Consider the following 26,632-nt stretch of genomic DNA (forward strand, 5'->3'; position numbering starts at 1 on the left):
CACATTCCACTACTCTCGGTCTAAAGGGAAGTCAGAGCACCATCATCTTATTGGCTGGAATCTGATCAAATATTGATAATGCTGATGATTTACTCCCACATTGCAATGAAAGCAGTGTATATGGTGATTTGAAGGAGGCTTGTGGGATTGATATGTCCCCAGGCACTGGGTTGATTTCGACCCTTGGACCACCTAGGGAGAAGAGTGCTTCATTTGCTATTGTGATTAGATGTGTGGCTGAGGTCCTAGGCCTACAGTTACCTTCTGTTGAACTTAAGACAAATGTCCTTACCATGGTTTTATATCCAGGGATCAGCCTCAAATTAGCTCTTAGTTCCACTTATTCAAGCCCTGAGTGACACCTTTATTGGCACTTTGGCTGACTTTACTATTGTCCACCAGTGAACAGATGCCACAGACCTGCACTTGGCAACCCCGATTTTCATATGCACCATCCTATTCCAGGGAGTCAAAAGGTGGTGAGGCTTTCAGGGAGTGAATATTCATCTTGACCAGCTTGGCATTATGGTCAGTGAATACGATCTGCCTGTTGGGCCTTTATAAACATGCCCTCTGTAAGATGGCTAGTGACATCTTGGTGGTGGCCTCCAAGGAGTTTCAGGCCTTATTAGCTTAAATCATTCAGAACCACAAGGATGCCAACAAGAATGTGGGTAAGGCTGACATGATACTATTAATTTCTTGGGAGATCAGTGTGCACTAGCGTAGGTGCTTTGCTAACATGCATGGATGCGAACTACTAGTTTTTCTAAACCTGCACAGGTATATCTTATGATTATACCTTTTGGTACGTCCCACCTATCTGGCTAGAAGGCTGACTCTACCTTCTAATGCTATAAGAAAAGGAGAGCAACAGCACGTTCCTTGGGCCTTCAACCTCTGCTCGTTGGTTTTTTTGCCATCAGTCTCTGTCCTTCCAATGTTATTGTAGAGGGACACCGCCGCAACAGACACCCCAGACTTTTCATGGCTGGAGACCGGGATCAACCAGACATCACACTAAGCGGCGTAACAAAACTTGAGAGGGGCCTGCAAAGTACTTGGAGGGGACCCCTCCATGTCCGGACTGTTGGAAGCAGGCAGGGGTCCCTGACCCCTGCCTAGATCAGTTCTGGGAGTCTCCCTCCCAGTGTCACCTTTCTCCCTTTGATACTGGGGATCTGGATCCTTAATCACTCAGCAGAAGACGGGTCAATTGTTTTATAGCAGCAACCCAGGCCTCTTCATCTCCCAGGGCTTCTCCACCTACTCTCCGGATGCAGGTCAGCCTGGTGCCATCTCAACCCCTCCCTGGGTCAAGAGCTCCCCCAGCTCCTCTCACCTCTCAGATCCAGACAGTCTATCCACATTCAGCAGAGACACACAGAAATGCTTAAAGCACAAAATTCAGCCACTTTATGAAAGAGTGTTTTCTGAACACGCAGTGACAAAAGCACCTTCATAGAAAGATGTGTTATGACACTGTGAGTTCATACATACTAAACTTTGCCTCTCCATTTTAAACCTATTGGAAACTAGGCTAACAAACACAATACCCAGCCTCCCCCATTCTGTCCTATAGGCAGGATGGCCTTTCAGCAGTGAAAAAACTAAATGGAGTGTTTTCACTGTCAGGACATAGCACACACCTCAGTATATGTCCTGCCTTTTACTTACACTGCACCCTGCCCAGGGGTTACCCGGGTCCTACCACAGGGGTACCCACTGTTGGCACAAAAGGGAAAGTAAGGCCTGACAAGTGGTTGCACTTGTCAGGACAACATACTAACTTAACAAACTACGCGCAGGCCCTACACTGCTGGCCTGAGTTCCCTTCTCCGCGCACCTATTCATTACTAGCCCTGGCACACACAGTGCACATCACTAGGGACTTTACTAGTAAGGCAAACATACCAATCATGGCCAACCAATTACCATTACACTTTACACAGTGAACACTTGTACTTTGACAATGATCAGCAGTGGCAAAGTACCCCAAGCATCTAAAATCAAAGGAGGTAGAGGCAAAAAGTCTGGGGTAATCATGCCAAGGTATGCCAGGTCTAACATGGACACAGTTAGGAGCTCTCAGGCCCGGGACCCACCGTCCGTGCACACGGCTGGAGGGAGCACCCTGGAGCTTGGGGGCACCTCACACAGCGGGGGCTGTGGGGCTATTGTTACGCCACTGATTACATCGTTCACCAGGGAGCAAAACTGTTCTCAGTCCCCACCACATTAGCCTCCAAAACACTTTTGTTTGTACTTAACAGGATACAACCACCATGTGGGAGGCATACTGGCAGTATAGCACATCCATCAGACAGGTCCTCCAATACTTTCAGCAGGATTTCTGTCCCTCAGTTTCTCTCCAACCCACCATACCTCCCTCCCACATGAGAGCAGCCTTCAGAGGAGCAGCCCTCCATCTTGCTATAAGAGGTACAGCCTTAATGGCTAATGGGGCTGTGGAGTTATGTTGGCCTTGGAAGTGGGGATGGGTTGTTAGTCCCACTATTTCCTCATGCTGAAGAAGGGCGGAGGCCTTCGTCCTATTTTAGATCCTCACCTCTCAATGCCTTCCTGTGGAACAACAAATTATGAACGCTCACACTGGCTCAAGTTCTGTCTACCTAGGATCCGGGGGACTGGATGATTCGCTTGAACCTCCAGGATGTGTATTTTAATGTGTCAGCTGCAACAAGCAGGGCAGAGTGGGGTCCTGGGTACAGTGCCAAGAACTGTGCCTCTGGAGTTGGATGAAGCATCAGGGCATTGTACTGATTGTGTACCGCCTGGCAGTATCTTTAAAAACCAGGGCTGACAAGCTCGGTCTGCGACACCTGGCAGACCATGAATGGCAGTTGCATCTCGGGATGGCACACAACATCCTCCGATGGTGGGGAGAGCCCAGGTTGGTTCTTTTCACCACAATTTTTTTTTGTGTCCTCATTTGCCTCTTTTGAGAGAATATACTCTCTTCCCCTTGCACATTTGGATGGAGTGACCTGACCCCCTGTGCTGGAAAAACAGGAAGGAAGATTTGGAGATCACAATCTGTTCCACCCTCGAAGTTAGCCTCCGTCTTCCATATTTTACCTCTTGTCACTATCCACCCACTCCCAGCCAGGAGGGGAGACAAGATACCAGTTGTGGCACAGAAGGCTTAATCTCTGAAACCTTGTTTTTGTGTATATTAGCACTCATTTGTCACACCATTTAAGCATCGGGAGCCAAAAATCATGCTCCCTAAAACCGAACATGTCTAGGGTGGCTATATGCTTAACAGAGCACACCCAATTATCAAAGCTAGGAGGGGCTGTGGCCACCCATTGTTTTTAGATCTCCCTACGTGCCAGCAGTACACAGTAAAGGATCAGCCTTGTCTGTTTTTTTGTGATCTTATCCAATGTTTCCACATGCCCAAAAATAACAAGCATAATGCTTACCTCTATGTTAATCTCCCAAAATTCAGACAGAGCCCTACTCACGTCTCCCCAGAAAGTCTGAATTTCTGGACACGCCACAAACATATGGGCATCGTCCTCTTGCATTTCAGGCAGGCGACTTCACCTCCTTTCCCAAACTTTGAAAATCTCAGGGGGGACCAATAAGCTCGGTGAATGGAAAAGTGATGGTTTCTTCTAAGGTATGCAGGCTTTACTGTTTTAAATTGCTAGTCATAGATACTTGCCATTGATGTTCCAGCGATGCCTCTGGCAAGTATCTTCCCCACAGTTCCGTTAGCAGGGTGAAAACTCCGTCCTCCAAATCGATCATCAGCCAGTAGATTGCCGCCAGCTCCTTTTGGGGTACTGTTTCTGGCGTCAGTCGAGCTTCCAGATCATTTTGTTCCCCAATTTTTGTTTCCGAGGCTTGATACCAGCTTCGCATTTGAAGGTATTTAAATCTGGATAATTGATGGTTTGTTTGTTGATTACACATTTCCAATGTGATCAGTACACGATCCAAGATTATATGCTCCCAACGTGTAAAGCCTGCTTTTAAAAGTGGTCTTGCAAGAGCATCTTTCGTCCATTCCGGAGAACCCGGTGAGTCCCAGTTAAGAGCCAGTAAGCTATGGTATGGTATTTTCAGAACTTTCCTGATCTTATACCATATCTCAGCCAGTCCCTGTAAAATTTGTAACCTGACTTTGTAAAAATACTTCGGGTCCGTATATTTAAACAAAACCCCTTGTTTGCCTCCAGGCTAGACATCATGGCCCACATGCCCCCATCTTAGTTGATCTTGTATACCAAACAAACTTCTCCCATTCTTTAATAGCACAGCCCAATAATAGAAAAGCAGATCTGTCAGTGCCAGGCCTCCTTTCTCCACCCTCCTCTTCAATTATTCTGGGACCTTTGCTTGACCAAATAAAAGTACCATTCTGGCTTTGCATCTTAATTAGCCATTCCTTCTCGAAAGGCAGGGGTATCGTGTCAAAAAGAAAAGTAAGCTTCGGGAGGACTATCATTTTAACCAAATTGACCCATCCCAAAAGAGATAACTGAAGGTGGGACCACATCTTCAGAAGTCTGTAGACTTCCTTAACTTTTTCAAAATTAACGTTAGTAATTTTGTTGATGTCCTATGATATCATAACTCCCAAATATCTCATTTCTCCTTTGCTGACAACACCTCCTGCATCTAAATTCCAGGTCATGATCTCTCTCTTGCCCCCTATTGATCTCATAACCTGAGATCTTCCCAAAATCTGTTGTCAGAGTCATAATGCGAGATAGGGTGTTTTGTAAGTTAGTAGTATAAATGAGACTGTCATCCGCATATAAACCCAGTTTTTTATTCCAATCGTTATATTTAAAGGTAGAATGTCAGAATCTTCCCTGATTTTCCTAGCTAAAGGCTCTATATAGAGATTTAAAAAAGCGGTGACAAAGGGCAACCCTGCCTCGTGCCCCTGGTGATACATACAGGATCAGTTAGAGAGCCATTAACCAAAACTCTGGCTTCTGGAGCTTCATAGATGTCCGCCAGGGCCTTACAAAATTTTAACCCCAGGTTCGAAGGTTTTGTGACAGCTTTCAGGTAGGCCCAGTTTACGCGATCAAACGCCTTTGTGGCATCCAAAGCCACTATGGCCAGAGGTAGCTTATAAGAGGTGGCCAGATCTATTGAGCCAACCAGTGCATAAGTTAGGTCCTTCAGAGATCTTCCCCATGTAAGCCCCTTCTGATCATCGTGCACCATCCGAGCCATTAACCCATTTAGCCTATCGACCAGAATCTTAGCATAGATCTTATAATCGCTATTTAATAACAAAATTGGCTGATACGAATCACAATTTTTAGGGCATTTTCCTGTCTTCAAAATTAATGAGATAGTAGCATCCTTCCAAGAGGCTGGTATATTGGACCCTCCGATGAACAGATCGTTCAAAATCCTCTCTAAAATGGGAGTCAGCGTATCACCCAGGGCTTTATAAACTTCTTGAGGCAGACCATCAGGCCCAGGAGCTTTTCACCACTATTGACCACGCGCCGTGTCAAAACTTTGATACATTGGAGATCACCAGAATGTTCACTCTAGGAGACACATTCAGGCTAGAGTGTAACGCAGGACTCCTGTATGCCCTTCTACCTCTGCCTCTCTTGCTCGAGTTCTGAAGAAGATCAGGAACCACCAGGTCCAATTCATTCTAGTGGCTCGGAATTGGCCCATGAGAGTGTGGTACCTGGAACATCTGAGCCTTAGCATCTATCATCCGATCAGCCTCTCGCTATGGAAGAATATGTCACAGCAACAGGGCAGGATTCTGAACCAAAACCTGTGTAATCTGCCCCTCCATATGCGGGGATTCAGCAGCAGCAGTTGCCAGTGTTTGATCTGCCTCCTGAGGTTGTGGATGCCATCCTTGTAGCTAGGCGTCCCTCTACAAAATCTATTTACTCAGGGGGCTGGAACAAATGTGTTGCCACATACTCCCTTACAAGCCAAAGTGTTGAATGGTGTATTGTTTGTTTTACCTCTGATTCAGCAAAATGTTGCAGTGGGCATCCATAAGGGTTATTTGATGGCTCTTTCTGCCTTTTTTTTGCATTTGTCAACAAAAAGAGGGACAGATGGGTAAGTTTAACGAGGTCCAGTGTACATACCCTAACGACTAGTAATACAAAAAGAGTACAAAGTTCCTCTGGTCGGAGAAAGATGTAGGTCAGTGAGAAAGGTAATAGTATCAGCGGGGTTGTCATGTGTTACGGAAGGGGGAAACCCTTTGTTGGAACTAGGGCTCTCACACACCCAGCAAGCTAGGTGTCATGCTTCATCATTTGAGCCTGCCCCTCGTCAGGTCGGCGCTGCAATTCCTGACGGGCTCCCAATAATGGGGCTCTTTGGCGGGGATCTTCTGTTCCTGCCGAAGGATGCTGTGGGGGTAAGGGGCCCTAGAATGTGTAGACGTGGTGAAAGGATAAAATAGGTACTGTTAGTCCACGAAAAGATATATTTAATGAAGTGGTAAACAGCCTAGCTAAAATAAGTGAAAATTGAGGTGGGTATAGCTACTAGTGGTTATGACGCTAGTTGTGTATGCCCTACACTCAAGGAGATCAACATGTTTCTTGCCTAGTTAGCCAGAAATTGGTCACGGCAATTCATCAGGATCAAAAAAACGTAAACTATCTACAACCAAGGTATGTGGATACTACATACCTAAGGGGTGCTCAGAAGTAACCTAGGAAAAAATGGAAAACAGAAAAGAACACATGACAAAATACCACATGATAAATTACACACACACAACAGAGTAAGCTGCGATCATCAAGAGACTAATGGGGACATGCTCCCAGGTGGGTAATGAAAAGTCAATTGTGACAAGCCAAAATTAAAAGACAGGACTATGGGCGGAGACAAAGGAGGAGGTGAACAACTCACCTCTAGTACTAGCAAGGTAATCTTGCAGCAGTCTCCGGCGGGTAAAAAGGACTCCAACGTGGGTCCTGGGATAAAAACCGGGAAGTGGGATGTTAAAACCTGAAACTACAAAGGCCCGTGTGTGGCGTAGTCATCCCATCAATCCAGAGGGGTGAGTGAAGTTACGGAAGGTAAAGGCAGCCTAGCATTTCATAATGTACTCCCATGGGCGGTCTGGTGTGCAGCCATGGTGGCCCTCATACTCAGGGGCTCAGGCGTATCAACGCACAAATGGTTAGAGAGGTGAAAATCCATAATGTAATGGAAATCTCGTAGACATAGCGGGAACCGCCGTAGCCCCTGGTAGCGGATGGGTCAGTGCAGGACGGTGACGCCCATGGTGTCATTGAAGTTGAGGAGGCGCCAAAAGAACCCTCCGTGTAAAAAGACTCACCTTGGAAAATATGCGGATGTCGGGGAGATGACCAAGTCCGTTACACTCACCTGCGTCGTTCGACGCTCGTGCTGAAAGACCTACCCCTGCCGCCGGACCTGGGATGGGTACCGGAGAGGGTGAGTGTGAGCTAGATAAGGACCCCGGAAGACGCTAATGGCGTCACGTGACCTCGGGTGCCCCAACCCCATTGGTGGAGAAATCAGCTAAAGTGCGGCCATGTTGGAACGGGCAGCGCATCTGACTAACAGTATCCGGTTTATACCCGTGACCGCGGGAAATAGTCCCCCATTGGTTGAGGTTTGTGAGGAACGGGTAGCCATGATGGAGCAGGCAAGCGAAGTGGGAGGTATGTCGGAAGTGATGGACAAACCAGCGCCCCAAAGGATTGTGTTGGCGAGGGCAGTCGCAATGACCATGTAGCAGTATCATGGTAATACTGGATCTATGGGGATATGGCCCGTGAGTCGAAATCCAGTACCAAAGCGGTAATAATCCGCTAGGAAAAACAGACACAAAACACGGAAGGGAGGGTGACAGATTAAAAAATTAAAATAATAATAAAATACAGTTGTTATATCTATGCAGTACAGGTGGAAAGTAATACCAGAGAGATCTATATGACATCTGGTCTATTTATGGGGGATGTACCAATGTCCCCAAAGCCAAGAGGGAGTGGTCAGGGGCAAAGGTCCCATAATCTATCTGAACGGTCGTGTGGGATGTAAAACACACATGGCATTAGAGGGGGCTCAAGCCTTAGTAAGGAGATTACTCAACCAGTGAGTGCGGACCATGGGATGTCATCATTCAAACCAGTCAGATGTGAAGATAACCTAAGGACCCATCTTTGTTCTAGTTTGAACAATGCATTCTGAGAGATCTGAGGATGTGCTTCTAAGACCACCCAGCTGATGGTGTCTGTTTGGTGTTGCATTTCTTTGAAATGAGTGTAAAGTTTGGTAGTCACTCTCTGACATCGTATGTTGCTCTTGTGTTCCATTATCCTAGTCTTGACCATGCGGGTGGTCATGCCTATGTAAACCAACTTGCAGGGACATCTGATCATGTATATGCAGTTTTTTGTATTACAATTGGTATGTCTGCTCAATGTCCAATGGAAATCATTCTTAAAAGTGATGTTCTTACAGGTGCTGGTCAATTTGCATACTACACAGGAGCCACAGGGGAAATGGCCCCTGACGGGTGGTAACTCCCATATTGTCCTTTGTGAACCGATGGTACTCAATCTAGGTCTAGTGTGAACCAATAGGTCTTTGATGTTCTGTGTGCGTTTGTAGGCAAATCTAGGTTTGGGTATGTTGAGATTACCCGTGTCAAGAATCCCCTAGTTTTTCAAGATGATCTTTCTAATCCTACTTGAATCAGATGTGAAGGAAGTGACACAGGTCAAGATGTCAGTTTCAGGTTTGGTGTGTGTTTCTAGTAGTGTCTCACGTGGGTTATTCTTAGCCCTTTTCATAGAGTTGTGGACACACCTAGTGGGATAGCCCCTGGCCATCAGGTTAGTTGATAGTATTTTAGCTTCTGTGTTGTAGTCCGACACCATAGTGCAATTGCGTCTAATGCGTAGGAATTGCCCGAAGGGCAAGTTATCCCTAAGTGTTTTGGGATGGTGACTGTCATACCGCAGAAGACTATTGCGGTCAGTGGGTTTTTTGTACAGTGTGGTTGTGAGGGTGCCATTGAGTAGAGTGATATTCAAGTCCAGGAACGGGACCGAGTGCTCTGATATAGTGTGAGAGAATCTGAGGAACTCATTTTGCTCATTGATCCATTGTATGAAGTTCACACAATCAGTGTGTGTACCGTGCCTCACTGACCTACATCTTTTTTTTGCATTTGCCAGACCAACCATCTTTGTTAAATCACCTGTTGTGGTGCAGTTTAATAAAGATGTAACACAAGGTGAACCCCTTTTGAGGCAATGCACAGCTGTTTGTTGAGTCTAAAAATTGTTTTATTCATTGCGACAACCTCAGCTTTTCCACGTGAGTAAGCTCCAGGCTCTCTCAGTGCAGTTGCAGCACATCACCTTTCTTCCAGACAAACTGGTGTTGAGGACCAGAAAAGCTTTTTGCCTAAAACGTGATGCCCTTTCAGGTTGTGCAATCCATCACCCTCTCAATATTCTCTGCCCTGCCTCATGCTCGAAAGATGAGGAGAGACTCCATCAATTGGACCCATCAGGTGGAGGCTCAGCTTTATTTTCGGTTCTCTAGGAATAAAAAAGTTAAGGCAGTGCAGAAAAGGACTCTCTCAAGATAGATAGTCATCGGCATTAAGATCGGGTATGCACTGGCCAAGAAGCAGCCTCCAGAGTGCCTATTCCACCAGGGCCAACTGTGCTACCACTGTGTTGGCTCATACCTGCCAGGCCTCAACTTAGGCATCAGTGCATATGTTTAAGAAGCACTACTGCATTGACAGCAAGGTCTGACGGGAAGGACATTTTGATCATTGGGTCCTGCAGGATTCTTTTGTCTGCGCCCACTCTGTAGACACCCCACCTTGGGAGGTACTTGTTTGGTATCTATTCAAAAGGTAAGGAATCTGCTTTTAGAAGTATCCATCAGAACAAGTCACTTACCTTCAGAAATGCTCTTTCTGGTTGGCTACTCCATGCAACGCAGAATGCCCTGCCCACCTCCCCTTTCTGTGGAGTAGTCTCTTGTCATCTTATAAGGTCCTAGATGAGAGATTGTCATACTGTTACCAGTGATTTATTGTGGACTCCACGTCTGATGGCACAGGAAGAGTCGTTCAAGAAACTGACGGCAGCGCACCGCTGTGGCGTCACTTCCAGGGCAAAACGAGGCCAACGTGGAGTGACTTGATATTCGGGAGCACTTCTGTGGAACCATCCGTATGCTCGTTGGGGCCTGGGGAATATTCTAAATATAAGCAGTCTGTGGTTAGATAGAGCATGCACCTTAAAGAGCATTATCAAAGGTAAGCAACTTGCTCATCTACCAAATTGTCACTTGTTTCTGCAACAATTAGGATCTGTAACTACGTTTCAATTGCATATACATGTCGGTACAGCCTGCTCCTCAAAGTGTTAAACCTGTGGTAAGTTTCACACTTAATATAAATAGAAGCACAATTCACTATCTTTGATACTAGCTAAACATACACTTGTATATATATTCATATTCATTGTCCACAAAATGTAAAGTTGAAACAATTGAAACGTAGTTCCAATTATCTAAACTATTTAGAATTATACTCTTACAAAATACCTAAAAATTATATATTCTTTTAAATATGCACAAATAATCGTAAATCCAATAGTTCACAATCTTACAGTTTGATACATATGATTACAATCTTTCTTTCACAAGTTGTAACCTTCAGTTTGAAATTTTCAGTGTGAAACATCCAATAAAAAATAGTTTTTTTTAATCTCGAGTCCATCCTTGGGTGTGGCTCTAATGTAAAACACACCTTTGAAACTAAACTGGTCATACCCACATATCATAATACTAACTATTTGAGAAGAAGATAGTTAGCATATGGGACACATGTGTTTAGTTTCCTTCTCTGAGATAAATCAATGATCGATTGTATGAAAAACAGTAGGTTATGAAGACAAATTAGAAATACAGAGGGAGAGAGGGAGCACACCGCCTCACATCCCAGCACTCAGTTCGTCCCAGTGCATTATGGTAAATGCAGTGCCATGCAGTGCCTGATAACATTTACTTTAGTGACAGTCTTTAATTTTTTTCCCTTGTTAGTGCAACCGGTGATGTATATCTGTAGACATGTGTTTCATGATAACTGTCCTCCTTCAGTAGAGACTAACATATTGTTTTGGGATGCTGGAAATGCTGCCCAAGGTCTTCTCAGGTCTCTGTACAATTCACTTGGCATAGGTGCATTAACCAGAGCTCATCGGCTCAAGATCAGGGCCAGACTGGCCGTAGCGGGCACCAGGCATTTCCCCAGTAGGCCGGAAGGGTGGGGGCTGAGTTTGTTGCTCTGTGCCAGTTTTGCAGCAGTGCTGCATAATCGGCCCCTTGTTACAAAAGCACATCAGCGTTCGCTTCAGCTCCCCCTGCGCCCCCGGGAGGCCTGTTGAACGAAATTGCCAGGGCTGGTTGGCGATCGCTCAACAAAAAGATTAGAAATGTAGCAAGACAAATTGATTAGCAACCATGGTAAGAGTAGAAAATTTAGTAGATGTCTTATGTTTACTTAGTAATATGATTTATGCAGTGCATTAGAATTTATGTTTAGGAGGCATGATATGGCCATATATTCTAATTATTTACAATGGGAGTAACATCCACGTTATCTGAGTTTACTCTCTTCAATCGGAGAAACAGGTACAACACGTCTCTTTGGTTAACGCAGATGATACATAATGGGTTTGAAATAAGGATATTGTTATACTCTTATATGCTTTGACTTAATTCAGCTGTACTGATTATGAGTTGTCTGTTATGAACATATATCGATGTAAAGCGCTAAGATACCTTCTGGTCTTCCCAGTGCTATATAAAACTCTTAAATACATTGTTAGGTTACTGTAAGCACATCCTCCTACCAGTAGGATATCTATATACTGAAGCGCTCTGTTAAAAAACTTGTTTGAAATCTACCAATAAATTAAATACAGCATGAGTTAAAAGTTACGTTTAATGTAGTGATATACTTTTTGTATTACAAAGGGGCAAAATAGGACACAGAAGTCTCCATATCTTCAGATAGGCAATCTATAGAGATGAATTCCTAAATGAAAATATTGGATTGTGCCATTTCTTTTTCATAATGAATGCTATTACCACAGATGACATCATCAAAAATGCAGTGCATTACACGTTAGAAATGAAGAGAAAATCCTTTTGGCTCATATAATGCCTCTGATAAATCATAGTATCTTTTTTAAATTATTTTAATTTTTGTTACGGCTACTTCGAATGATAATGCGTTGAATCTACTTTTTTTTCATAGCAGGTTTTACATATTTTATTTCTTGATTACAATGTTCTTCTTAGTGACATGCTTGTTTTCCACATCTGTACATCTGATCAAAGGCATACCAATGGTGTGGCTAGTTAATAGAGCCAGAACTCTTCTTTCTGTAAATGAAAGCAATTTAAAAGGTTAACATAAAATGTGAGTGGTCCAGCCCCGGCAGTGGGGTGGTCGAACGGCTAAGCAAATGCTAGACGCAAAAAGCACAAGCTGTTCCAATTCTGTAAAATGTCTGTATTAGCGCTTAGCAGTGGTCCATTGGAAGAGTGGCGTACATAGCTGCAGAGTTCCTTCGACCCTCCCTTAGTAAGCAGTAAAAGTATGAAGGTACCTGAATGTACGTTAAACAACTTCTGCTCATTTCAAAAGAATATAAGGGTAGAGTTATGTCTGTATACTAATAGATGGAGTAAAATAAAAGTAGATCAGGTAATAACTCATTTTAAAGAGAGTATCCCTTTGCCTTCTGTCACCATAGAGAGGTGTACAGTGTTGTGATGGATCCAGTATTAACAGCCCGGTGTCTCCATCTTCTGGGTACTCTATTGGAAGGTGTTACCTCTGAGATGATAGTTGTGTCCATGTTGAATTGTAAATCAGATTTTTCTATTTCTCTCTTTTGTTCAGGAGGGCCTGCTGAATGTGTGGATCTCCTACAGCGATGGCACTGCTGCCCCCCTCTCTCTTTATGACCCCAAAGACTACAACCTGGTCGTCAGCAGCCTGGATGAGAAAGTGGTGTCCGTCACCCCAGACAAGGCCTTCCCCATAGTGGTGGCATCAGAGGCGGAAGGCTCAGGCAACCTGCTGCGGGTGGAGCTGGTTATCTGTGAGGCATGCCAGAAGACAAAGCGCAGGAGCGTGCTGTCCACCGCCACAGCCCACGTGCGCGTACATTTTGGTTCTGAGGAGGAGGAGGATGGGCAGCAAGTGGATTACCCAGGGGGCAGTGACATGCCAGGTGGGCATGAGGACAAGGGTTCCAGGGCTGCTGGCACCACTGCAAGGGCTGCTGTGGAGGAGACGCTAGATCCCAGTGAGGACAGCGGGGTGCCCACCGTTCCCCAGGCAACCGATGACTTTCCCACCATCCCTCCAGGCTACGTACATGTGGCCCGGGGCTTGACAGACCTAGAGATAGGTATGTACGCGCTCCTTGGTGTCTTCTGCCTGGCCATTCTGGTGTTCCTCATCAACTGCATTGTCTTTGTGTTGAAATACAGACACAAGCGCATCCCACCTGAGGGACAGGCTAACACAGACCACTCCCACCACTGGGTGTTTTTGGGCAACGGGCAGCCTCTTCGTGCCCAGAATGACCTTTCCCCCCAACCAGAGAGCCCCGGAAACCCACTGGAGACTGTCCAGACCTGTTGCCATGGAGACCATCACAGCAGTGGTAGCTCTCAGACCAGTGTACAAAGCCAGGTCCATGGCAGGGGGGACGGATCTTCAGGGGGATCCACTCGGGACCACAACGAGGACCCTTTGAACTCTCCTACCTCCAAGCGGAAACGGGTCAAGTTCACCACTTTCACCACACTGCCCTCAGAGGAACTGGCCTACAACTCCATCCCCATCGCCGACGAGGAGGACCTAGAGTGGGTGTGCCAGGACATGGGGCTGCAGGACCCAGAGCAGTTGCATGATTACATCCGAAGGATAAAGGAGATCGCTTAGCACCCATGGATGGAGAGCCAAGGGATAAACTGCTGCTTTTACACTTAAAGGGAACACAGAAACAGACCTAAAACTCAGAGACTCTGCGGAAATATCATATACTAACTTGTGGCTCCGCCTTTTTTTGTATTCCTTCATTCTTTTGCACAAGGGCCTAAGTCGCACGGCCCTACTCAATCAAGCACCCAAAATATTATTTTTTTCTTTTTTTTTTAGAAAAGAATGTATTAAAAATGTTATAAAAAGTTAAGAGGTGAAGCTGAGGTGAAGTGCAAAATGCGTGGACCGTGAGTAGTCAAGTGCATTTGTTGGCGCCTAGAACCTCAAGAGGGCAGCAGCAAAGAGGCCAGGATAGCCCCACAAGGGAACCATAAGAAGGGCCAGATTAGTACAGCAAATAATGTGTTTGGGCTAGCCAAAGGGAGCATCAGAAAAGAGTCCTGGCTAGCCAAAGGAGAGTAGCAGGAAAGCAGCTGGGACAGCTTAGGAAACAATAGAAAAACACCAGTTCTGCCCAAGGAAAATTTACAGGAAAGAGGCTAGCCTAGGCCACAGAGACGAGCAGTGAAGAATGCGCAGGGAAAGACACCAAGCTAGCACAAGGAGGACAACACGTGAAAAGTTGGGCTAGCCAGCGGAAAGCAGCAGGAAGAAGATCCACCAAGCCCAGGGAGAAGACAAGAAATGGCATTGTGTTCTCTCAGAGAGAGCAGCAGGAAATGGGGCACACACTCTATGGAAAGTTGGTAAAGGTAGGCTGGCGTTAGACCACGCTAGCCCTGACCAGAGGATGGGGCTTGACCAGGGACAAGAACAGAGGTGAGACTGAACTAGAAAAGTTTCAGGACTTTCTCAGGGGGATCATCAGCAAAGTTCAAAATAAACGGAGTGGTAAGCCAACAAGAGGAGGAAGTGCAAGAGAGCATGGTGTAATCATGAGATGGTGCAGGCATAAACCGGGAGCACACTGAGGCCTGAAACAACTGTGAAAAGGTGCAGGCGTGAACCAGGGAGTGCAGAGGATCCAGAATGGTCTTTAGGAAGTCCCCGGGCTCAACTAGTGAAGGGAATAGAAACAGATGTCATTGGGAAAGCTGGTGGCAAACCTCAGGGATGGGTGGAGCTAGAAATAACAGACAGAAGGATGTTCCTACTTATGGGGTGCCTGAGCTTTTCTTATTGGGGTGCATCGGCTGCCTTAAACATTAGTAGTGAAGAGCTAGGACTCGCATAAGAACCTTGGCAAGACTAGAAGGAGAAAATATGAGAGCCAGATATGTGAGTAGCAGTTATATAAGAGAGGAAAGGTAGACCCTGACCCTAGTAAAAGCAGTAGAGCCTGCTGGAACAGGCCATGCAACTGCAGGGTGAGTACCAAAGCCTGGTGTACCTGATGGAACAGTCTATTCAACTGCAGTCAGAGTATCAGAGCCCGGTGTACCCGATGAAACAGTCCATTTTACTGCAGGGGGGAGCACCAAGGCCTGGTGTACCTGATGGAACAGTCAATTCGACTGCAGTGAGGGTAGCAGAGCCTGGTGTACCTGATGGAACAGTCCATTCAACTGCAGGGAGAGCAGCAGAGCCTGGTGTACCTGATGGAACAGTCCATTCAACTGCAGTCAGAGTAGCAGAGCCTGGTGTACCTGATGGAACAGTCCATTTTACTGCAGGTAGAGCCGCCAAGCCTGGTGTACCTGATGGGCCAGTCCAGCCCAGCCCCGGGAGAGCAGCCGGACATGAAAGCTAATGGTAAGCAGGCAGCCAAAGCCCAGTCAAGAAAAGGCAGAATCTGGCAGAGCAGGGTAACTCAAGAAAGCAGCCAAGTCAGACACAACGGAAGAAACGCACAGGCCTGAACCAAGAAGAGATGCACAGCCTAGAACAACAGAGACAAGCCCGAGGGGAGGTACAGAGCTGGAAGCAGGAGGGGGAAGTGGCAGATCTAAAGAAAGGGGAGCAGCAGGGCTTTGAGTAGCAATGAACATGCGGCGTCCATCCCAAGAAGAACCTGAAACGACCAGGCAAAGAGGCCAGGTGAGAGAAAGGAGAGGAGAACTCTAGGAATAACAGGGTCAAGAAGTGACCAGGACCAAGGAGAGCAGCAGAGCCTTCCGTAGCAACGAAGCCGCGAGATCCGCTCCCGAAAGAGTTAGAAATATACAAGCGCAGGGGTGAGGTGAGGAAACCGAGAAGGCGGGAGAGCAGGAATGCGTGAAATGATAGAATAAAGAGAATTTTCCAACCCAAGGAGTGCAGCACAGTATTAAATACCAATGGGCAGCTAAATCCGAGTCCACTTAGACCATGAAATAATGGTGCTGATGGGCCGAGGGAGAGAGGGAGCCCAGCAGTTACAGAGCCAGGCCCAGTGACCGCTGCAGAACCAGAGACCGAAGCGCGGAAGGGCAGCTCCAGTGCAGGCGGGTGGAGGCCACCGCCTGAAATAACACCCCGGAGAGCCGTGATAGGTGCCGGGGCAGAAGCAGACGACACAGAGAGGCAGCAGAACCTCTAATCCCAGAGAAAGGATACGGTGGAAACCGAGAGAAATCCCCTGAGGCTGATATAACAAGGAAACTACCGGAGAAACAGAGCGAATATAGCCACATATATTGAGCATCAGCCAGGAGAGCAGTGTGTAGGGGCTGGCCTTTCATGGGCGAACGGCAAAGAGGAGATGTAGGGAAAGCGCAGGAGAAGCAGCATCAGAGCCCTGAAGATCAAAGCAAGGAGGTGAGCTAAAGGGGTAAACAAACCTCAGGGAGAAGAAGCAGATTGAAATAAGCATGTGAGCATGTAGAAGAGAGGAAAACAGCAAACGACTCTGGTTAGGTGGCAGGATTACATTTCAGGAGGTGCAAGCTAGTGGCGGCACACTCAGTGATTTAAAGAACAAGCCACATCTGCACCCAAGCCATCGGGGCAACTTTACAGCTTGGTGCAGTAACAAGTGCCACCAGGCGTCTACATCAATTATATTCTGTTTCTACCACAGTCAGAATATTATTTTCTTCTGAAAAGGGGCAGTGGTCTTGAGGGTGTAGTAGGAGAGGGTTTTTAGTCAGCACAGTCTATTTGGAAGACAAGATGTAGAGACGCCTGAGACTTCACAGAAGCGCACTCTACTTGGCCACAAATGTGCTTGTCGCCTGATGGGGACCCAGCCCCTGGACCAGGTGGCGCGTCCCTACAGCGCGACAACTGGCAAGAAGAACTGTGTAGAATGCTGACAACTGACTGGATTTGTATTTGTTGTATTTTGGAGTGTGTCAGATGATTTTCCTCGCTTTTAAGTTCCTGCATTTGTCCCTGGGAAGGCCTGTGGATCTCATCGCCTTGCTTCACTTTTTCGTGGCACCGGCAGAAGGCGGGCAGCAGCGAAGCAGGAGTTCTGGTCTAGACCTCAGACGTTGCATTCTCTGTCTGCTGCAACATGGCTGTCCACAAAAATGTGAAGGAAGTGATTGAGCTGATGTTTCTAAACCACCCACAGTACTTCTGTGCAGCGTTTACTCTTTCTTTTGCACCCCTTTACCCTCACAGGAGATACATCTCACATGAATCAGCCCAAACCTGGCTGAAAAAACTAAACATCTGGCCTGAGCTGTGGACAGTGTTTCTTCTGCTTGAGATCTGCAGATGATAGACCTGTTGGCCTGATGGGTCCTTGTGGATAGGGTGCAGCTTGTGTCACCACTCACCAGGCAAAGCTGCTAAGAGTCCACTTAAACTCATGCTCCACTTATGGAGACTCAGCAGGGTAAAAAAGGTGATGAATGAATGATGAATGGGTCATCAGGGACGTAACTTCCATTGGTGGAGCAGGTGCAGTGGCACCAGGGCCCAGATGCCTGAGGGGATCACTGAACCCTGATTGTTGCTGTATTTTACCACTTAAAAAGCAGCCAGGGGCCCAATCAGATACCCCTTTTCTGAGCTTCTTTGGTCAACAGATATCAGTGTGGGCGTGACTTTTGTTAAACTGGGAAAATTGCTAACAGACCGGTGCCTTGGGAGGACCGGGAAGGCTTTGGCAGAGTCCCTCACATGTGTATTCTGTGGTACCTATGTAATGAATCATATTCAACTTAAACATGTAAATGAATTCCACATGCGAGAAAGAAAAAGTCAGTCTATAAAGTTCCACTTTTAAGTTGAAATCCGCCTTGTCGTCTTTCCCCTGTACATAGTCCCTGATTCCATAGCGCATCCATAATCTGCGTGTAATTTTGCGACAGGGCTGCAAGGAGAAAGTTTCCTTGCATGAGATAGGCAATGGTCAACATTAGACTGTCCAATCAGCAGAATACTCCATGTGCCTGGGTACCAATCACTGCAAAAGACACACAAATGATAGACGGAATGGGGAACAAATCAAACATTCACCCAGTCGAGATCTGTGTTAAAACCATTGTTCTTTTGCTCCCCATGCCACTCCAGCCATATGCAAATCCGTCTTGACCCTGCTACTCATGCCAACAGTCCAGCCTGCACTGCCAAGCCAGGTCCTCCCTGGACCAGAAACAAGCATCTTGGGTACGGTTTGGGGGTATCACCCCTCATCCCCCCCTCATCAATGGAATGGAGTGGTGTGCAAAAAACAATGGATTTAACCCAGATTTGTGACGGGGTGAATGTTTAATTGGTTCAGCATTTTGTCCATCATCTGATCATCTGTTCTTGTGTATGTGTGCCAACCACTGACATCCCACATTTTCCGAACAAGAGGTATGCCCTAAGGTCTGTGTCCAAAGCCCTGACTAGATCCCAACTGAAAGAATAAGCCAAGATGGGTGGTAAATTGTGCTTGTCTGGTCAGTTGTTTTGCGAGGGAAGTCCTCCTTTGTCAAACCTTTCTAGACAGTCCTTCCTTGTCACCAGGCCATGCAATGCCCTTGTGGTTTTTGGTGAGCTGGAGCGCTCATGTGCAAATAGACAATACGTGGGCAATGCAGTCTCAGTGGGATTCCCTCTACTAAATTGTGGTACCAGGGGAGAGTCCAGACAAACAGCGCAGCTTTTGTCAAGAAAAAGAAGACGTGGAAAGTAACCGAGGGTGGCTGCACCATATAATTTGTTTTTAAGCATGTTCCAAGGCTCAATTGAAAACAAAGAAGCCACAAAAAATAGTGAAAAGTTCTAGGACAACACTCCCCCAGCCCCTTGCGTTGTACCTTGGGCATGTTTAATCTTGGGTTTTGCTTCAGTTAACAAGTTCCACGGAATGATGAACCCTACGCTGTTGATGCCTACTATAGCTCCTTTCCCCTAGAAGAAGATCTTCCAGCAGCTCAAAAGCTTCCCTTCACTGCCTTTTCTTGAGTGTAACAGTCCAGGTTTTTGCTTTATCTTTTCGGCCAAAACTCATTCAAGCTCTTGAGGGTTGGGCTCCCTTTTAGACCAGGCATTTTTAGGAGTAATTTGAGTGATGCACGTATGAACTCTGTGGGCCTGCTCTGTGATGAGACTTCAGCTCCCTACTACAGACCAGAAAATCCTTCTGAATTGAGCCCTCAGTGTCTGCTCAAGGACTTTAACGACAATACCATTGACTCTGTTTCTGCAGAAGCAGCTCGGTGATCATGGTGTCTACTCTAGATCACGTACCATGAGACTCGAGAGCTCACAGAAAGAGGCAATGAGGATGTCTCCCCGAATAAGACCTCAGAGCTCAGTGTGTCTTCTCTGTGACTCCTAGAATGAGCTTTTCAAATAAATGTGTCGGCAGTGGAATACACAAGTCTAGACCTTTAGGCTTCAAGGGTCTGATCTCATATTTCGCAGAAGATGTTGAGTCTTCTTCTACTCTCAAGATTTGACCCCTTGCTCTCTACAAGTGCTCTTTGGCTCAGAAGATGAGACTTTCTGACTGTTCTACCAGACCTGGAATAAGATCTGTAGGGTCTGCTCTAGGATCCCCAGGCTGAGATTTCTTGATTAAGTGTGCCTGCTCGGCCCACTCAGAATTAGATCTCTGAGTGACTTTCCACATTCCAAAGTTGTGACCACTACCCTATCTAGGTGTACTCTGTAGTTCCCCTGATAAAAACTTTGTGGCCTGTGTGCTGGTGTGTCTGATCTAAGACTTCTAGGAACTATCTTTCAATTTTGTGTTTGCTCTAGGACTTCCAAAGTGAAAATATTGGGCACTGTGTGTCTGCTTTACAACGTCATGGATGATTTTTCAAGCTAGATTTAGGAATCCCAATGAGTACCTAGGGCTCCGTGTCTGTGCCCCATTGTTCTAGAGACAAGATGTTTAGAAGTCCAACTCTCCCCTGCAGCTTGTCCTTGTAAACTCTGATCTCTTCTAATACCTCAAGGTTATGTATGTCTGCTCTAGGAGGCTCCTGTCCAACACGCGTGGGCTCTTCATATCCACTGACTCTTCTAGAGCACAACCTACACTACACTGTGTTGTGCATGTCAGCTCCAGGTCTGAAGCAAAAGCAGGTTATATGTCACATCTCCACTAGGACTATGTGTCTGGCCTTTGACACCTTCATGTCTGTGCTTTGACTCCCAGAACATAACAGCATGGTGACTTGCCTCTGCTTTAGAACTTATTTTAGTAATTTCTATGCCAGTTTATATCTGAAAGTCAGGCTCACCATCTGAAAATGAAATCTCTGGCATTACATGTCGCTTGTAAGAGTTTCACAAGGAGCAGCCTTTCCTGGGGAGTGGTTGCAGGCTTCTGTCTGTCGGTGTTCAATGTCGGGCCCCGCACATGATACCTTTTTGTCTATGCATGCATTTATTCCATAAGCCACAGAAAGAGTAAATGCTGACAACCCACAAACACTAGGTGATAAGTGCATAAGGTCTTTCATTTGAATCACTGATATCTTAAACGTTTTTTCACACATTTACGGGGAGTATTAATAGTAAGGCCCCCCACCCTCAAAACACCCTTCACTTGGATCCACCTCTGTGCTCATCAGGTAGCTGCATTAAGGAAGAGCAGGGACTCCATTAAGGTTAAAGGTATAAAATCCACTCATTGATTGAAGAGTTGAGATATTTTCTCTCCCTTATGTTCCTTGATGTCCATGCTACCCACACCCAATAAATACCCTGACTCGTATACACTGTCTCAGTGTTAAAGACCCGCTGCCTCCAGAATATCTCTGTGACTTTTTGTGACACTAGCATGAACATTGGTAATCAGCTTGGAACTTGCCTCCAATGCGAAGGTGGCGAGAAGGCAAACTTACCCCAGATCTTTGATGGACATCTGTTGGGGGGTGCAACCATGTCTCACTAAAATATTTGACCATTGCTGGCAATGCGAGTTGTAGGCCATGCCCTGGAGGGAGATGGCAATGAGGAGTGGCGGAGAGACATCGTGAAAGACCTCACACTTCTTTGTTGAAATTTTCCCACTATTGTGTCTACTTTTTCCTAAATAAAGAATAAAATGGACATGACTCGGGCAATGCCATGGCCTGAGATTGTTGTACATTTATTGTATGCATCTTCCTTAATTGGATTGAGGGTGGTTGGTGGGCAAGGCTATGCCTGTGTTTTTCTTACTTGTGCCTCTCTTCTCTCCACACTTGAGGATTCATGACACAAAAGGGCACGTAGCCAAATCAGCAGATGGTACCAGGATGCACATTTGTGTAAGAAGATGCCCCAAGAATATGGACCCAGAGGGGTTTTCTGAATCTTGTGCTGATTGGAAGTTTGTGGACATCCACCATCTTCACCAGCTATCAGCTTAACTAGCCAAACCTAGGAAGGACAATCATGTTCATCTTTTGCTTCTCCACCGGTCTCTCAATGTAATATACTTTACCTCTGGTGTTTCAGTGACATGTACACACACACAGATACAACAATAAGGCATTTGGCTGTGTTATGGCAATGCACTCCTCTCCATGGTTAGAAGACTATAGGTTGTTAATAAGGAGAAACTGTGGGACACTAAAACTCATCTCGCTGTGTTGTGTAGCGAAGTCACTCTCAAACCCCTAGAAGAGAGAATGAAATAAGAAAGGGTGCAAGAGAGATTGAAGTAGATGGTTAGCATAGAAGAAGTGGACATGGAAATGCACTTCTTCTTCTTTCTCTTCTATAACAAATACGTGTATCTGTAGAGCATAGAGGTGACTAGAGGGAGATAAAGGGCCTCCAAGCCAACATCCCTTAATGTTCCCAAGGTCTTGTAGGCAGATAAAGACATCAGGTTAAAAAAAAAAACAGCCCTGTCCTCACTCTTTTGCTCCCAAAGACCAACGAGGATGATGACATTTCCTATTTCCTCTTGAAAGGAGTCATCCGTCTCACCACCTTCCTGCTTCCTCCAGACTCTGAAAGAGGAAACGCGCCTGATAGGTCCAAGGGAGCCCAATGAACTAGACTATCTCTGACAGTCCGTAGAGTGGTCAGATATCATTACAGTGGAATGGCTCAAATACCAAATTTTGAGAGCAATATCCCTAATCGCTTCTGAATCAAGTAATGTGTACAACATTTTATAATGGAGAGCTACTCTTTGGTGCTTGTAGAAGACAGTTACAATAGCTCAGAAACAAACACTATTTAAGAAATTCTTTAAGGTTCGGCTGTTGTACTAAAGTACAAATTCAAGGTGGAAAATTAGTTGTCACTTCAGAGATACTGTTAGCACCAAACACAATACAAAGTAAACTTCAACCCGTTTGATACAATCATGATTAGGGCTCCTGGTTTCATGGTATTTATGTTTTTTAACACTTCTGTTTGCATTTATCCATATTTATTTTTGGGCCATCTTTTCGGTATTTATCCATATTTATTTTGTGGTTTGCGTATATATGGAGCCGTAAAGTGGTATATTTCCACATTGATTTAACTGATAAACATGCATACTACCTGTCGCATTTTAGCACATTAAGCAGTCAATTATAGCAAAACACTCCACGTACAGGTAAATATCAGTATAATATTACAAATATATGTTAACAAACAACTGCATTTAGGGAAATCTCAAACTGTTTTTAGCTTCCCATGCTGTCTATCTGCTCAGCTGTTGTCCTGGAAATTACGGAAAACAGCATGGAGAGTCACTCACAAGAAGCACAACTTTCTGTATTTTTCCACAAACAGAAAAAACATTGTTCTCTGTGTGAATTTATCTATAAAAATCCGTAATAACGGAAAACTGGAAGCCCTAATCATGATTAAGACAAGAACCCTTAATCAAACTCATTCAATAGAGACTTCAATTGAGCACGGTCTATGGGAATAAAAAAAGATGACTCCAGCCAGTAAGCATTACTCACCTTTGAGAAAGACTAGACAGAATATAAAGGCTCTCCATGCATCTGCTGAACAGCATAGCCGTAACAACTCTATTAGAAAGAAAACTGGCAAGATCACAAATTACGACATCCCGTTGGACTGGCCAAGGGTAGTAGGTGGCACCTCTCCACCACAAACTCTTAATCAATTAGTGCGAAGCCTCATCATTTGGCTTGACAAAAACCTTTCGTTCAAACACCAGGGACTGTTTCCCTGATTACACCACTTTGCACCTTTAACGAGTTGCACCAGGTGCAAACACGGACACTGTGCTATATTACATGTAATGTGCTGCCCCGGAGGCAGTGCAATGTTAAGAGGTGGAGCAACTGTTTTAAGCTGCGGCTTCATCTTCGACAGTGCAGGCAGCACCCAGACAGAGATTGCCCTGCAGGCAGGTGCAGCGAGTCACCTTTCCCACCCCCTTCCAGGAGATACCCTTGTGGGTACAGTGACTGTGTGCCACGTCTTTGTGGCAAGCCATCAGTGTGCCTTCTGACATCCTCTTTTTATCTATGCCCGCGTCTATAATATGGTGCAGGTGCAGAGGCAAAGCGCTTCCCTCATTAGCATGGCTCTCACCTTCATGCTGAGGGAAAATCCCCCTAAGATAGTGCAGATGCTATATGTGTGCCAGCAAAATCATTATTACAGAAGGGGGCCTCACAAGGATCTTTGTCCCCTTCTCTGATACTACAGTGCTCTGTTGGCAAAGAAAATCAGTGCCCATGCCTGTGGCATCCCCAGGGTGATTTATGTAATATGGCTCCAGGTAGCAACAGTTTATTAAAGTTTTAACAAACTGCTCATGGTTATCAGAAAGATCGCCCCTCTTCTCCAATGCAATATAGATACCAAATCAAACTTACCAGGGACCTGATCCTACACCTGTTCGACTATTGAAACATAGTCTACATAGTAGCACATAGGAAGAACCTTGCTATCTAGTTCGAAAAACCCACAAAAAGTTTGGACGATACAACATCCAGCAGTCAGAATCTGCTTCAATCTAAAGAAATCCGAGCACAGCACATTATCTGTCAAAATCCTCCACTGAGTCCTGGTGGCAAAAAGAATCAAATTCAAACCCCAATGCATGGTTTGCACATCTCACTAGAGATCAGGCTTGATGTACCTACAAAACCTAACAACGTCCTACACACCAAACAGGATCTTAAGGTCAAGCCATGCAAAGTTGATGGTTAAACCCAATTTCACCTGAAAGGCCCACTGAGAACCCACATTCAGAACTCTAGGCGTATACCTATGGAATTCACTGAGCCCAGACCTAAGAGACCTCCTGGCCCTAATGCTGTTCAAGAAAAACCTTCCAGAAAGCCTTTTCAAAGAGGCCTCTGCTATTTGTAAGACATCTCACATAAGGAACGGGCCTCTCTCGGATATTTCTCCTCTTTAGCATAGGTGGCAAGCTCTCTTAAGGCCCACTGGCGCTTTCAGTTGCCATTCACCAAGTGACGTCATGAGAACTCCACCTAACAAAGACAGTTCTACTATCACCTAGTGGTGATGTCACATGCAACCACTTTTGAAATTAATTAAATAAACAAAATCCTAGATTTAAGTGTAAAGCTGCATGCTCCATGTAATCTTAAAATTTGAAGATTTCAATTAATAGGTGGTAGGTTCCACAAACATATTTGCACATAACAATTTTTTTTCTTTATAACACTTTTTACTGAAATCTGGGTATGACAATCAAGAAAAATAAGTACACATAACTTCTTAATTCAGGTCGGCCCCAGCTGCTACAAGGAATGTAGTACCCATACACAACTACTAACTCAATCTGATATTTAACTTGGATATTGAGGATGGGAAACTGGGGGGTGTTTGTGCAGTGCCGGTCTGACCACGCTTTGCTCACCTGTTACTACCCCAGCCTAGGCTGCTGAAGTGATCTCTTGGACAAATTGCATGCTAAAATTGAAGCCACCCTTTACTCTGCTGCCCTGCAACCATAACATGTGGAGCTGAAGGAACTTGCAGATGGTTCAACAAAGAGTTGCAGCTCCAAACACAAAGCAGTGTAGATTCAAACTTAAATAGTGGAAAAATGATCAATCAAGACAAATCTCAAAGAGGGGTGATCTGAAAGAAGAGTGCCTAGAGTCGCAGATAAAGCAGCTGAACTGTTTGTTACACCAAGAAATTAGCAAACGGGGCCACAAATGACTGTGGTATTGTGTCAAAACGACCTGTTGTATCAAAGAAACGTGAGGTAAGAGATAAACCTGATGAGAAGCCCATCCTCCTACTGATTAAGTTCTAACAAACAAAAGAAGGCCTGTCTGGCATAGATTAACCCTCCACAGGATAATGGTAAAAAACCTATGGCTTCTTTAACTAACCTTTACCCACCAGGGTTACCCCTTGGTGGCATGCTTCATCATCGGGTTCTTCCCGTTCTGCTGCGGAACAGGGCATGCTGCATCCTGTGAGATACGCAGGAGCATTGAATAGTATAAGATGATGGAAATGAATCTGATTGGAAGAGGTCTGGTGTGGAAGTTATAAATGACCTGCCTAGTAGGTTGTTGTATCCTTTAGTCTATCCTCTGGGTGCTTTGATTAAAAAATGGGGAGAAAGTGGGCAGTTCAGGTGATAACATGCCTGCCTTCCTATGGGTCTACATGTTTCAAGCCTATCCCCAAGGCTTTTCATCAGGACCAAGGAGATTAGCTTGCAGCACGCCCTGTTCCGCAGCAGAAGGAGAAAAACCTGAAGAGGAAGCATGCCACCAAGGGGCAACCCTGGTGGGTCAGGGTTATCTATCCTGTGGAGGGATAATCTACGCCAGAACAGACCGGCCATCTTTTGTTTGTTAAAACTACTTGTTGACCTGGTATCCGTTTTCCTGAGTGTAATTGAGTGACAGTTATTTCCAGTCACCAGTTATAACCTTTAAAATCATCTCCATGTAAAATCTTGAGCACATCTGAAATAGTGCTCAGCCTATTGACCAAGAACTACCTAGGTGTGGCTGTTCCAAAACATCCAAAACTAACCACTGTTATGTTGCTATGTAATGTAGATTTGTAGAGCTCACTGTCACTCTGGAGGGTATCTTGGTGTGAGCCTAGCCAAACCTAGAGCCTGTTTGCACTACTTGAAAAGCCATGTATTCAGCTTCTAGCAGAATTCAAGAAGTGAGGAGGAGGCTCTTATGTGCAGTGGCAGGACATTCCATGCTTTAGGAGCAATGTAGAAGGCAGTTCGTCCCCGTATCTGGTTTATCTGTATGTGGGGGATGTGTGCAGGTAGGAGTCCGGATGAGCAGGGGTGTCTGGAAGGTTTGTGAAAGCTGA

The 26,632-nt window shown here is 45.5% G+C and overlaps 1 protein-coding gene across 5 annotated transcripts in view; it reads left to right on the forward strand.

Annotated features, from left to right (window-relative positions):
* TMEM132E (transmembrane protein 132E) overlaps positions 1 to 21,424 on the forward strand; it is a 1,031,163-nt gene extending 1,009,739 nt beyond the window's left edge. For all 5 annotated transcript variants that reach the window (XM_085649649.1, XM_085649650.1, XM_085649652.1 and 2 more), the window contains one exon: positions 12,962 to 21,424. In XM_085649649.1, coding sequence (XP_085505775.1) covers positions 12,962 to 14,014 — 1,053 coding nt within the window. In that variant the 3' untranslated portion in view covers positions 14,015 to 21,424. The remainder of the gene's footprint in view (positions 1 to 12,961) is intronic.
* The last annotated feature ends 5,208 nt before the right edge of the window (positions 21,425 to 26,632 follow it).

Source organism: Triturus cristatus, chromosome 3_2 (genome assembly GCF_964204655.1).
Source record: "Triturus cristatus chromosome 3_2, aTriCri1.1, whole genome shotgun sequence".
NCBI lineage: Eukaryota > Metazoa > Chordata > Amphibia > Caudata > Salamandridae > Triturus > Triturus cristatus.